The sequence below is a fragment of the Typopeltis vanoorti genome, chromosome 7 (assembly GCF_054136105.1).
Source record: "Typopeltis vanoorti isolate ZY-2024b chromosome 7, IOZ_Tvanoo_1.0, whole genome shotgun sequence".
In the NCBI taxonomy this organism is placed as follows: domain Eukaryota; kingdom Metazoa; phylum Arthropoda; class Arachnida; order Uropygi; family Thelyphonidae; genus Typopeltis; species Typopeltis vanoorti.
The window spans coordinates 134,718,899-134,733,531 of NC_143555.1; the positions used below are offsets into that span (position 1 = coordinate 134,718,899).

At 34.1% G+C, this 14,633-nt stretch overlaps 1 protein-coding gene across 1 annotated transcript in view; it reads right to left on the bottom strand.

Moving 5' to 3' along the window:
* Positions 1-242: 242 nt before the first annotated feature.
* The window catches only part of Phf5a (PHD finger protein 5a), a 33,636-nt gene continuing 19,245 nt past the window's right edge, over positions 243-14,633 (bottom strand). Inside the window, exon 4 of the mRNA XM_090396149.1 lies at positions 243-465. Coding sequence (XP_090252275.1) covers positions 376-465 — 90 coding nt within the window. The 3' untranslated portion in view covers positions 243-375. The remainder of the gene's footprint in view (positions 466-14,633) is intronic.

A 14,633-nucleotide genomic window follows, 5' to 3' on the forward strand; every position in this document is an offset into this window, starting at 1 on the left:
AATAAACTGTTCTTAGAAATCTTCATAACAGCTCATGTCTAAAGGGGTTGTGATATTTCTAAGTACCTTTATTATAATCTTGTAGCCATTTTTTCATTATAGTATACTAGCAGAAGAACCAAATTAACAACTTTTTTTATTATTAGTTTTGTAATAATGTCTATACTTTGCATTCATATATTATTATTAATCATGATAATGACATTCATTTAAATTGGAAAAGGATGCAATTACTCAAAGTATACAAAAAAAAAACACAAAATTTTATTAATTCATAAGAAAGTTATGTACACCAAAAAACCATATTTTACATATGCTACATTATAAAAACCATATTTTACATATAGTTTTAAAAAAAGATGACAGAAGTGCCTGTCATCTTTTTTTAAAACCATATTTTTTTCTTTCGTAAAATAGATCTGTCTTAGAACTTCCCAAGTTCACGATTTTTGGACAGCCATCTCTCTGTAAGAAAGAGAATTTAGATCAATATTGTATATATACAAACTATAAGTTAACATGCATTAGATTTAAGTGCTATTAAGCAAATGAAAACATTAAAAACGAAAATGACCTTGCACATCTACTATAGATTCTTTCCATTAAAGCAACATATTAAGCATATTACAGTATGTTAAACTTTTGGAATGCTAGATACAGATAATGAAATACCTGCATAATAGGTTTTTCTGTAATTACCAGAATAAACTATAAACAGAATAAAAAGATTTTGTCAACAGTGTTGGTCCTTATTTGTAGTTAGAAATTTAAATCTGGTTTTTCACTGTGCAAAACAGGCAAACCAACCAGAAGAACATGCATAATTTAAAGATACAATACACTGGCCTCATAGCTTTAGTTACTTTAGCTGTAAATCTAAAATAACCAACCCAATAGCATGGAATTAAGCCTTTATTCAGCTTGTCCCTAGGAAGGAAAATAAGTCAGGCATCGAGCTATCCTCCCATTGCATTTACCTCAATACTCTCATGGAAAAGGTCATTAATGGCTAGCTTCTTCACTATCCAAAGATCAATGAGTCAGGGATCACCAATACAAATTCTGTCACTCTCATTCTATAGCAGATCATCTTGTTAACCTTAACAAACACTGGACATCCAAAAGTGGAGACACTCCTGTGGTCATTCTCAATATTTCCAGCCATTTGATTGTGTCTGGCACAGAGGTCTTTCCAAGCCATCTAACATTATCTCTTCTGCCCATTAACTGCATTCTATGGCAGATGCCTTCTTCCCAGACTTTTCTAGCAATGCTAGAGTCCCAAGGGATCTAAGCACACACTATACATCAATAACCTCTCCAACCTTAAATCATAGCCATAATTTTGTTGATAACAGTACTCCAATCATCTTCTTCATTCATTCATTTCATAACCAATGTCTTAATCTCCTTAGTCTAGTTTCATCTACCATAATATCAAAGAGCCTGGTAAATTTCCCTGATATTATTTTTAAGTGGCTTTATTGCTTCTACTCTACTTTCCCACCTAGTAGCAGAAAGTGGTTTCAAATTTAAAACACAAATGTTATTTTAATATAGCCCAACACTTCACAGATATTGAAAAATAATTATATAATTCCTGTATTACACCCTAAAAATTTAGTTTCACAGGATATCTCAGCTGCATCATTAACTACCAAATTTAATGAATGAGCAGCACACGGAATAAAAAAATTTCCCGAATTTATTTCAGGGATTTTTTTCTGCAGTCCATTATGTTTGCCTAGCATATTTGAACCATTATCATAAGCTTGGCCACGTAAATCCGAAATGTTAATATTCAATCATTTAAATAATTTTTTTATAAATTGAAATAGTCCTTTCCCAGTGGTATCTTCTACAGATTGAAAACCCAAAAAATGTTCATGAATTTCTGCTATATTTGTATCTTTATTTTGATTAACAAATCTAATAACAATAGATAATTGTTCTGTGTAACTTATATCCGGAGAAGTGTAAAGAATTAATGAATAATATTTCGCCTCTTTAACCATTTCAAAAATTTTTGTTTTATAGCTTCAGAAATTATATGGATGATTTCAGTTTGTATTTTATCACCTAAATAATGAGCAATATTCCTTTTTTGTGATGTTTGGATGCGATTCAAGTGTTCTGCCATTATCGAATCTAATTTAGCGACAGTTTCTACTAACTTTAAAAAATTGCCGTTATCATTCTCAAACAGTTTTTGTGAAAAACTCTAAAAGCTATACATTGTCTTGATACATATTATATTATGTAGATTAACCATTCTATAACAGATTGCCAATATTTTTTCTCGGTTTTGTATAATCTTTGTTGTGTGCAATCAATAATGCATTTCTTAATCAACGACATTTTAAGTTCGCTGTATTTTGAACAGTTTTTAATGTGCGCGGAACTTATCTTGTGTATAACTCAAATGTTGCCAATTGTTACAACCGTATTCGTTAGTAAGTTGGAAATTTTGACTACCAATGTTCCAACATAAAAATGTGCAAAAATTCACATGGAGAGAAGAGGCTAGGAATAAGAAAAGTCTCATTGACTATGTTATTGTTGATAGTAATGTTTTCGCCCCGGTGCAGGACACCAGAGTGTACAGAGGATTTGAAATTGGAAGTGATCACTATTTAGTCTTGAGCAGGATAAAATCGAATTTCATATTGAAAAGAATAACATGTAAGAAAGTATTAAGGCGAATAAAAGTTGAGCAGCTCTCAGATGTGAACTGTAGACTAAAATACAGAAAGATTATTGAAAAGAAAATGAAAGAGTTTGAGAACAGGAATCAAACCTTGGAGATTCAGTGGCAAACTGAAGAAAACATCGATTGATTCTGCCAGAGAGGCATGTGGTTAGGTTGTGTGCAAGGATAAAAAAATCAGAACTCCCTGGTGGACACAGGAAGTTAAAGAGGCAGTGAAGGAAAAGAAGAAAGCATATCAAAAGTTCCTGGCAAATAAGTCAGCTTTTACTCTTACAGAATACAGAGACAAATGTAAGAAAGCTAAACAGTGTGTAAAACTAGCTAAACAAAAGTCATGGGAAGACTTTGGCAAGAATATAGAAAATAAATATCAAGAAGGTGGTAAAATATTCTAGCGGTTGTTGAAGAAGCTTAAGAATGGAGGAAAGAGTGCTGTAAAAGGAATTAGAGATGATAAAGGTGACATGAAAACGGGAGAAAAAGATATCCTTGAAGTATGGAGTAATTACTTTGAAAAACTGCTAAATGAAACAAGCAGTGATGACAGCACAGTGGTAAAAAACACTGACCAGACATGCAGTCAGGAATACATATCTATACTTGAAGTAGAAAAAGCCATCAAAGGCTTGAAATGTGGAAAGGCAGCAGGAGTAGATGATATTCGACCAGAAATGCTGAAGTATGGTGGTATAAAAGTCTTACAGAGGCTGCACTGCATAGTTCAGAAAGCCTGGACAGAGGGACAAATTCCCGATGATTGGAGTAGAAGAGCTCTCATAGTACCCATATATAAAAAGGGAAATAAAACTGAATGTGAGAATTACAGAGGTATTTCCCTACTGAGTGTTCCTGGCAAGATCTATGCAAGTATACTTGAGAAACGGTTGAGAAGAATTGTGGAAGAAAAGCTTGGTGAAGAACAAGCTGGATTCAGGCCAAATAGAGGCTGTCAGGATCAGATCTTCACTTTACGACAAATAGTCGAGAAAGCATGGGAATATAACAAAGATCTGTATTTAAGTTTTGTCGATTTGGAAAAGGCATATGACAAGGTGCCAAGAGAGAAGCTATTCAATACGCTGCAGTTATATGGTGTCAATGGGGCATTATATCAAGCAATACTTAGTCTTTATTTGAGTTGTAAGTCAGCAGTTAGAATTGAAGGAAGTACAGGAAGATGGTTTAATGTTAAATCTGGTGTGAGACAAGGATGTACATTATCCCCTCTGTTATTCATTATCTATGTGGATCACATTATGAAGGAAAGTGGTCTTAAACCTGATATCAAAATTGGAGATGTTAATGTCAGCTCTTTGCTTTATGCAGATGATGTTATACTTCTAAATAAATCCGCTACAAGTCTGCAAGATTCTCTGACTAAATTGAATAGCTGTTGTAATAGATATGGTATGAAGGTCAGCAATAAAAAGACAAAGACAATGAAAATAGGCAGAATCACTGAAAATGTCAACTGTGTTGTGAATGTCAAACCTGTGGAACAAGTAAAACATTTCAGCTACTTAGGCACGATTTTTACTGAAGATGGTAAATTAAATATAGAAATAGACAACAGAATCAGCAAAGCTGGTATGGTGGGAAGTCAATTGAATAAATTCATATGGAATAAGAGAAATTAGTCGGAACACTAAATTAGCTGTATACAAGACAGTGTTCAAACCAGTTTTAACTTATGGATCTGAGAGCTGGGTCAGAAGTAAAACACTTGACCAAAGACTAGAGACCGCAGATATGAGTCCTGAGAAAGATTAGAGGCGTGAATAGATGGCATCAATGGCAATATCATATTAAAAATGAGGATATTAGGAAAGAACTTGACATTGTCAGCATCCAGGAATGCGTTAGCAGAGCTAATCTCAGGTGGTATGGTCACTTAAATAGAATGGGAGAGGAAAGATTAGCAAAACAAGTGCTCTCTGCCAGGTTGGCAGGAAAACGACCCAGAGGAAGACCAAGATATAGGTGGATTGATACGGTACAAAGTGCCTTAGACGATAGAAATATAAGATCTGAAAATGTTGGAGTCTCGACAAGTAACAGATTGATTTGGAGGAAAATTGTAGATAGGAAGTTAGTAATGAAATTTTTTCATGTTGTATTGTCATATCCTGTACACCCCTTGAGGGTACATGGCAGGAATTTGCTGATGATGATGATGAATATTTTGCAATAATAACAGCAAACCGAATTTCGCGATTCTGAATAAACTAAATAACTTCGTAAAAGATTTTCTCCATTTGCTAAAGTTCAATAAAATAGTATGAATCGGAAAACTTGAAGCCAGATTCATCTTTGGGAAATTCTTTATTAACTACTTGACACGGGCAATGCTCAACTAAACCATCTCTAACTTTGGTAGTTATACGATTCGGCCAAGTACCTGGATCATTAACATTAAAATTTAAAGTTTCGTGTTTCGCTGAATCGGAATCCAATACTTCTTCTGCTGCACCTTCTGTAGACAGTCCAGTCATGCCAGTTTCATTTTCGAATGTAACATTTGTTTCTTCATAGTTATCTTGTATCCTCTCTTTTTCTGTAGTAGAGCTACACGGAGTACTTGCTTCGTCAGAACTTTCTGTTCTTCGTTTTTTATGTGGTCCTGAAGTTAAAAATTTATTCAGCGACCCAGCCAATTTATGTTCCAGTTGTACTCGTTGCAATTGTCTTTTCCTTTTTTTTTGCACCAGATAACTTCTTTGGCTTTTTTCCAAACATCTAGGGATTAACACACTTGGTTAAACTTTAAAATAAGAAGAGCGTTAAAAAGTTGTCCACCAAAATAAATAATAATTTCTGAAATTTTCCCTTAAACTTATTTTTTAACCCCTTAACCGACTATTATTTTTAAGGTGAACAGCCCAAGACTGACTATTTCTTTTTTATTACAGAATTTGATTTTTCAGATGTTTTGAATGATAAATATGCTTACATTTTAGGTATTTTTTGAAAATTAACATGTAGAGATATTAGCCACTAATTGATTTCTCAGTGATATTTATTTAATATTTTTTACATTCTGGTAATTGTTTAATAATTAAGAAATTTATAGAATATTAAAATTATTTATTAAAGAAATTAGTAAAAGGACCCGAACCCCAATGTCTTCCAACCAGAACAAAAACAAATATATAAATAAATCTCTTATTGAAAATTATTTATTTTCTTGACGTCTACCCAAAATAACATAAAAATCTTTTGTTTTCAAAATAAAATAATTAACTAAAATGAAACAATTTAACTGATTTTCAAACTTAGCAAAAATATAATAGATGTACTTACTTTATGTGAATAATAATCCAAATTCACAAAAAATTTACTAAACAACAATAAATATATTTTATAAAACAAAAGGCAACTGCACTGTTACTGTAACGCACAAAATGAAATGATGCAAAAATACACCAAAAAAAGTATCAAGAAAGGGCCAATTGCAGTATGTGTAAACAAAGATCATCTAAAGGGTTTTATAGCTCATAAATATCCTATGTTTATTAATTTAATTCGAGCCGCATCAGCCTGACGCGCCGATAGTCTATCCGGCATATATATACGGGATTTTTAGCTATGGTCCCTCAGTTGATTAATATGTTTATAATTTGTAAACTATTATCTTTAAAATTTTATGTCTATCAAAAATCTAAAAATAAGTACACAATTCAAATCAAAGTCAAATTGTCCAAAGTCACTTAAACACAGAATATACAGTACACTCAATATGCTTCATATTCAAAATTGAAATGACTCAGAAAAAAATGTAAGTGCGTATTTGGATAGATGCTATTTCGTCTATCCAATTTCGAAGTGGAATTTAAGAAAACAAATATTGTAACATACACCTATGTTTCAGACTAAATATTTTCGGATAGATCAGTGTTTCTGAAACTTCAGATATCTGTGTACCCCTTCTTTAATTTTTATTATTACCAAGTACCTTTTCAAAATACTCTTATCAAAATAATAATACTACTACTAATAATAATAAATAAAAATATACTTCATTGTAAATGTCTGTTTTATTTGAATTTAGATGTACATTTAAACAAAAAAAAATATTTATTTTTAATAGAACAAAATTTATAAAGATACTATACATTTTTACTTAATATAAATAATTTGTCATCAATGATAGGAGTGAAATTGCTCATTTCTATATCTGGTATATTGCTCTCTTTTGTGCGTTTTATAAATCCAGTCTTTAACCAATGATCCATACTTAACAATTTGAAAGCTAAAAAAAATTACCGTATTTACTCGATTATAACTCGCACTTTTTTCCCAAATTTAAAGCTAAAAAATCGTGTGCGAGATATATGTGGGGATTTTCGGAAACTAAAGTTTTCAGAAAAAAAACTGAAAATGGTTATGACTTACCAAGAAGCTTCTATTCTCCATCACTTCTGTCCTCAAGAGTGGTTGCCTTGTGTGCAATCAAAGTTATCTACCCAAATAGTAATCTTTCCCATTATATCAAGCAAAAATTACCAATAATTTAAGACTTGAGATACATAATGAACAATCCTTGACCAATTACTAATGAGAAGTGAAAGATGTGTGCGATTGTAGGCCAGTAGAGAAAAAAGCAACTATTGTTACACCCTGATATCTTGAGAATATAGATTTCTCAGCTATCATGGTGTAACATGAAGAATAAATAAAATAAAAACCCTGCATAAAAGATAATAGTTGAAAAAAAAAAAAAAAAAAAGGGAAAAGAGAGATTCTTGCATCCAATAAAATATATAAAAAATAAAGGTTTTTGTTAAACTAACTAACAAAAGAAAGAATATATTAATATTGTGATATGATTTAAATAAGAAGAGTTAAATAAATAAGACAGAAAAGGATTAGTCATAAAAGATGGCATGTGAGAGGCCAGAGATTAAGTTATTAAGTAAGTTCATAGAAAATTTTTGGAAAGGGGATTAAATTAGAGGTTAGAAAAGGAAAACAACAGACTATCGCTCAGGGCTGATTCCCGGATTGAGACATCGTTACGGGCTCGCCGATCAAAGGATGTTTGGCAAAAAAACGCCACCCTAATTGGTTGGTGAAGTAAAAACAAAAAGAGGGCAGAGAAAAGAAGTTAGAAAAAGTGCCGTTAGGAGAACAGGCATAAAAGGGTTGGAAACTCCCCCATGAGGCTTTTTTTGGTTTTGGTTTTGATTCTGTTCCAAGGGAGCCCTTCGTGCGCTCTTTCGTAGGGATTTCACAATGTTTTCCTGAGTGGCGAGATAGGGGTTATGTCTCCACGCCACAACACGGAAACGAAAGCGAGCGGGATTTAGATTCCGTGTTTCCTGTGTAAGAAGCGAAGAATGCCATAAAGTCGAGGAAAAGAAAGCATATTTCTTTGTGTTCTCAGTGACAACTACAAAAAATGGAGAGCTGTACAGAAATCGATGTCCACGTGGTGAGCTGCACAGCCGATATATAGATAATTCAAAGTGTGTTCGGAATTACGAAAAGTTAAGCCAGCGTAAGCCCAGTTCAATTCCAAAAAGAACATAGGAGAAGCAGATTATCGGTGAGGTTATATCAAGATAGTTCGATCAGAAGAAGATAAAGGTCCATATGAAAAACCCAAGAAAGAAAGGTACTGTAAAATATATCTAATGTTAACTGAAATTTGTCTGTGATAAGTATCATTATTCTAATACTTTAGTATCTGATAGAATATATTAAAAGTAAGCTGGCTAGTGTTAATGTTATGTGAAAAATTAAGTGTCCTGAGAATTTGCATGTCTATTGTAATGTATTGGAATGTTAAAATGTCAGAGTTGTGTGTTAGTGCAGAAAAGGGTTAAGTTAATCTACTTAAGTTTGAATAGTTAAATAGTGTGAATTAATCTTATTTGTCCATGTCAAATGAATTTACGTGTTGAATGTGTATGGCGGCATGATCGTAATACTAGTTGTGTGTTAGTGCAGTAAATGGTTTAGTTAATCTACTTAAGTGAATAGTTAAATAGTGTGAATTAATCTTATTTGTCCATGTCAAATGAATTTATGTGTTAAATTGTTATGGTGGCATGATCATAATACTCAGTGTAGGATCATAGCCTAATTACTTGTAATAAGCTAATGTTAGTTTGTAAGTGTTTAGTTTAGCATTAAATTGAGTAATCACAAAATTGAGTTGTACCATGTTAGGGAATTTAATAAACCTTTGTTCAATGATAAAAGAGTTGTCTGAAATGGCTGTCCAATGCACCACTAAAAAAATATGAACCTAATCACACGGGAAATTAATGTTAAGAAACGAGATAAAGTGTCACGACTGCAATATAGTTACACTTTCTGACATATTTTAGTTCTTTCTCCTTGTTTTTGTATGTAATATCTCAAACTAAATATCCCAAAAGGCACAGTATAAATACAAATATTAGGGGTACTAAGGGGAGAAATAACTTAGATATTAGTAAATTTTTTGGTGATATCTCGTGCGTAGATAATAGAAGAACATAGATAAGAGGAAATTACTAGATAGAGTAAAAGTAGTAAATTGGGACACAACATAAATGGCGCAGCAGGTTGGATATAAAGTATAAGAAAGTTAATAGAATAGAAAAAGAAGAATAAGTCACAACACTATTAAGATGTGCATATGCAGTATTAACAAAAGATCACGCAACCCAAACAAAACAAGATGACAATTGAATTGAAATGCTAATTCTCTTAAACCGATTTCCATAATATCTGAAATGCAATCACTATATATTTCTTAGTTTTAACATATTCATGACAGGGTAGTGTCAAGCAAAATCATATGTTGCACCTGCTGTATATAGCAGTTTCTGTTGGAGGGAAGATGTGATTTATTAGTTAGTGTTTATATTCCCAGTTGTTTGTAATTGCACTATTTGTTGAGAAATATATTACACAGTCTGCAAGTGATGTCTGTGAACCTTATCCAGTGACACGATAAAACTAACTGGTTTTCATGTTTCTGCAGTATAATGACTGTTGGGGATAGCGTATTGTTTACTGTAGGGAGTGAATTATCGCTCGAATGTGAAATTCGGGGCGATAGAGACTCGCAATTTGAGTAGGAGAATTCATGCATAATATAATTTAATATATATATATTTATATATAGACTATAAAAGTTTATGAAATTCACATCGTATGATACTTTATGGGTTGTTTCCTTAAGTATCTAATAAGCAGGTTCTAAAATGTTTAGTTTTAGTATGTATGACTATAATTTTTTTATTAATAAAATATAATAAGCACATATTTAGCTGTCAATGGGAAATGGCGCTTTTTTATTTGGTAAACTAAACTAAACGCTGTATTTTTGTAAAATATCTTATCTTGTTGCCGTAATATGGCTGAATGAGTGCCCTTATTAAGCAGTGCCGTGAGGCAGGCTACCTCTATGCTACATCCTGTCGACGGTACTAAGCAAAGCACAGCGTAAGAATGAATTCACGGTCTGTCTTAAGCTAACAATTTCCATTAAAAATATAATAAACAATCGAAAATATTTATAAAATTTTTGCTGAGTCGATGCTTACTCTGTGAAATAAAATCTGTGGTAATGTTGATAACATTTCACTTCAAACGATATAATTCAAGAATGAGAAAATTTATATATTTTTTTATTATTTCCCGTGGTGAAATGGCACCCCTATCTTCAAGCACCCTTGTGTGGTGCACAATCTGCACAACCGCATAGCTCGGCCCTAGCTCTGAACAAATCTCTCTTTATCATCTCTACACTATTATTCATGGCTGGCATCCATCCCACAGAACAGAAACAAGCCCATATACACCCAATTTCAAAAAAGACATGTCTCTTATCAATATTCAAATTTTAACACTTGAAAAACTCAACTAATTAGTGATCACTAACATGGATTTGCCAGTCAAGATTCACAGCTCTCTTCTACATCTATGGACAAGTGCTGTGCAAAGTTTGAGAAATGTGTGCTGTTGCACTTGACATTTCCAAGACACATGATAGGATTTAGAATCAGCAAATTGCTATTTTATGATCTGCTTCCCATCACTTGTAACAGAATTGCCAGTTTTCTCTTGGGTAATTCACAGCATATAAGAGTGGAGGGTGTTCTCTTCAGATTTTCTACTAATGCCTAAGGGCTGTGTACAGGGTAATCAAATTAAAGTATCCTTGTTTATTGCCTTGCCTTGTGAAGTGCCACCCAGTGATCTAAATGCATCATGTGAAAGTGATATTTGATGGGGGGGTTCAAAATTCGCGACCAGGGACATTGTAAAACTAAATGCATGGAATTTGAATATCACGCAACTTGGCAGGTGCCAGAAGGGTTTTAAAAATATGGCCATTGAATTTTCCCCTTCATTCTGGTTGTAAACACTGTCCACTTCAAATATGATAAACAATCAGTCCACAGTAATGGCACTAACCTGAAACTGTACTACCTAAACCTGCAATGTTGTTGCTGCACTCTGCAAATTTCATTGCCATAAAACTTCGAAAAGGCTTTACTATCTCCATGTGCACTGTGATGAATGATTAGTCCTTTTTTTTTTAGAATGAGATCGTTGGGAGTTAGACCATAATACAACAGGACCACATGGCGAGGACTGGTGTGGCACATTACCGAGCATCTGCTGAATTCCAGTGAAATGGATGGATGGAGAGTTAGACCTCGCAGAGCCACAACCAATCAGTTCACAACAAGTTGCTACTGCCATTGTGGACCAGGCCATGAATAACAACATTGGTTCCTGTAGTGTACTTGATGCATCAAAACACGTTGATTTGCCTTACACAACTGTCTCGAAAATTCTATGGAAGATTCTGAATTTCTACCCTTCAAGATGGCACTGACTGACACAGGAGTTGCGCCTGCAGGACTTTGAAAGCCGACTGACATTCGCTTTAATATTCCTTGCTTGAGTAGAGTTGGACACTGTGTGGATGATTTTGTGAGCTATGTAAAACACACATGCAATCCAACAAATTCCTTTGCATTCACCTAAAGTTACTATCTGGTGAGGATTTATACTTCGCTTGTCATTGGACCAGTCTTCTTTGAAAACATTCGCCAGTCAGGTCTTGTGACCTACTCAGTTACTGCAAAGAGGTGTTGCAATATGATAAACAATTTTATTGTGCCACAGCTACACCAGTGTTTGTGCATGGATTCAGTCATTTTCATGCAGGATAGAGCTCTTCCACACATTGGTTGATCCATACAGGTGGTTCTTCAACAACATTTCACAGAAGCCAGAATGATCAGCTGTGTATTTTCAAATGCATGGCCACCTCATTCACCTGATTTGACCTCCTGTGACTTCTGGCTCTGGGAATTTTCTTGAAGTCAGGGTTTACTGGGATCATCCTGATAACATGTTACCAATGAAAGGCAGCATAATGCAGCATGTGAGCAACATCAGTCCAAACCAGGTGCATTCTGCCATTGAACACACTTTGGTCATAGTGGGAAGGGCAGTACATTGCGAGTACAAGCCATGAACGCAAAATGGAAATGAATAAAAGTGTGCTATTTATGCTCGTGACACTTTTCTCTTTCTTACACACAGGAAAAATTACATTTACATTTGGTACATCATACAGCATCCTCTGGTGGTAAATTGTGGAACTATTTTTTCTCTGATTCTAATAGGGATACTTTAATTTTGATCACCCTGTACATAAATAAGCTCACTGACCTCAAACCCTATCCTGAGTACTGACAGCACTCTCCATTCCTCCTATTCATACAACAAAATCTGTAGTGCTCAAATATTTCAAGCTTTCAAGATCTATCAGCACCCTAAACACTGATCTCTAAACCATATGGACCTTTAATGCTTCCAAAATAATTTTTCTTCCAAGAAAGACCTTAGTTCTTCCACTCCATATATTTTATAATAATAACCGGTTTAACAGTCAATACCAGATCTTGAAAAAACATGGCATCTATTTTATTTTTGTTCAAGATGTTACTTTTCAATGTCTAGCTACCAACTGTATACATCCACTCAACCCTGGAATACTGCTCTTATATTTTTGGTGATTCACCTAAGAGCTCTATAAATTCTTGTTGTTCAAAAGAGGACTATTTGCCTATTGATGATCCCTTTATCATGGACTCTCCCTAGTCAGTGTCATACAGGTAGTTTCCATATTGTCTCTTTCAAAGATAATTCAATCGATGCTGTTAAGACTGCTATCTATCATGTCCCCATTTCTGCTAAACCTACAATAACACAAGCAACAGCTGTCTAGCATCCTTTTACAACTGAAATATTGATTCATTGATAAATTCCTCCATATAACATCTACTGAACGAACGAGGATGGGCTGGCAATTTGGGATTTAGCCGACCAAATTGTATTCTTATTGGTTAAACCAAAATAAAAAATGATGGTACGACATGACAAAATTTCATGCCGGCTGGAGCGTCGCCGGTTAAACAAGGCTCCCGTTGTTTTCGCCAGGGAACCAGGGCGAACAACGAAAAGTCAGCTACTGGAACAAATCTGAAAACAAACCCCAACTCAACATCACCAGAGTTAAAGATCAGTACTATCAACATAAAAAGCCTGAATGGCAAAGAAATGGAGCTAGCTGAGGAATTAGATAAGTACCAGATCGACATAATAGGGGTGGCTGAAACAAAAAAAGACAAAAACTGAGATCTTTCTGAGCAATAAATACAAAATGTTATATTCAGGCAATGACAATCAACGAAAAGAAGGAGTAGCCATAGTATTCGACACAAAATACGAGGCTAATCTTCTTGAATGGCAGTCAGTCTCAAGTAGAGTAATGTGGGCAAATATGAGCATGGGGAACTGGAAAATGAGACTTATTTGTGCCTATATTCCCACAGAAGGCTCTACTAAGGTAGAAGTGGAGGAATTTTTTGACACTTTAGAAAAAGCAACTGACACAATGAAAAAGGAAAAGTTGGTCCTTGTTGGGGATCTAAATAGCAGAGTAGGAAATGATAGAGACATACAAAAATATTTTGGGAAAATTTGGAGAAAAGAGCAAAGCTAATAATAATAGCAAATATCTATTGGATTTCTGCTCAGGACATGGACTGGTTATTACTAACACCATGTTCCAACATAAAAATGTGCACAAATTCACATGGAGAGAAGAGGCAAGGAATAAGAAAAGTCTCATTGACTATGTTATTGTTGATAATGATGTTTTCTCCGTGGTGCAGGACGCCAGAGTGTACAGAGGATATGAAATTGGAAGTGATCACTATTTACTCTTCAGCAGGATAAAATTGAATTTTATATTGAAAAGAATAACATTTAAGAAAGTTTTAAAGTGAATAAAAGTCTCAGATGTGAACTGTAGACTAAAATACACAAGGATTATTGGAGAAAAATTGAAAGAGTTTGAGAACAGGAATCAAACCTTGGAGATTCAGTGGCAAACTCTGAAGAAAACATTGATTCTGCCAGAGAGGCATGTGGTGAAGTTGTCTGCAAGGATAAAAAAATCAGAACTCCCTGGTGGACACAGGAAGTTAAAGAGGCAGTGAAGGAAAAGAAGAAAGCATATCAAAAGTTCCTGTCAAAGAAGTCAGCTTGTGCTCTTAGAGAATACAGAGACAAATGTAAGAAAACTAAACAGTTTGTAAAATAGCTAAACAAAAGTCATGGGAGGACTTTGGCAAGAACATAGAAAATAAATATCAAGAAGGATTCTGGAGGTTGTTGAAGAAGCTTAGGAATGGAGGAAAGAGTGCTATAAAAGGAGTTAGAGATGATAAAGGTGACATGAAAACGGGAGAAAAAGATATCCTTGAAGTATGGAGTAATTACTTTGAAAAACTGCTAAATGAAACAAGCAGTGATGACAACACAGTGGTAAAAATCACTGACCAGGCATGCAGGAATACATATCCATACTTGAAGTAGAAAAAGCCATCAAAATCTTGAAATG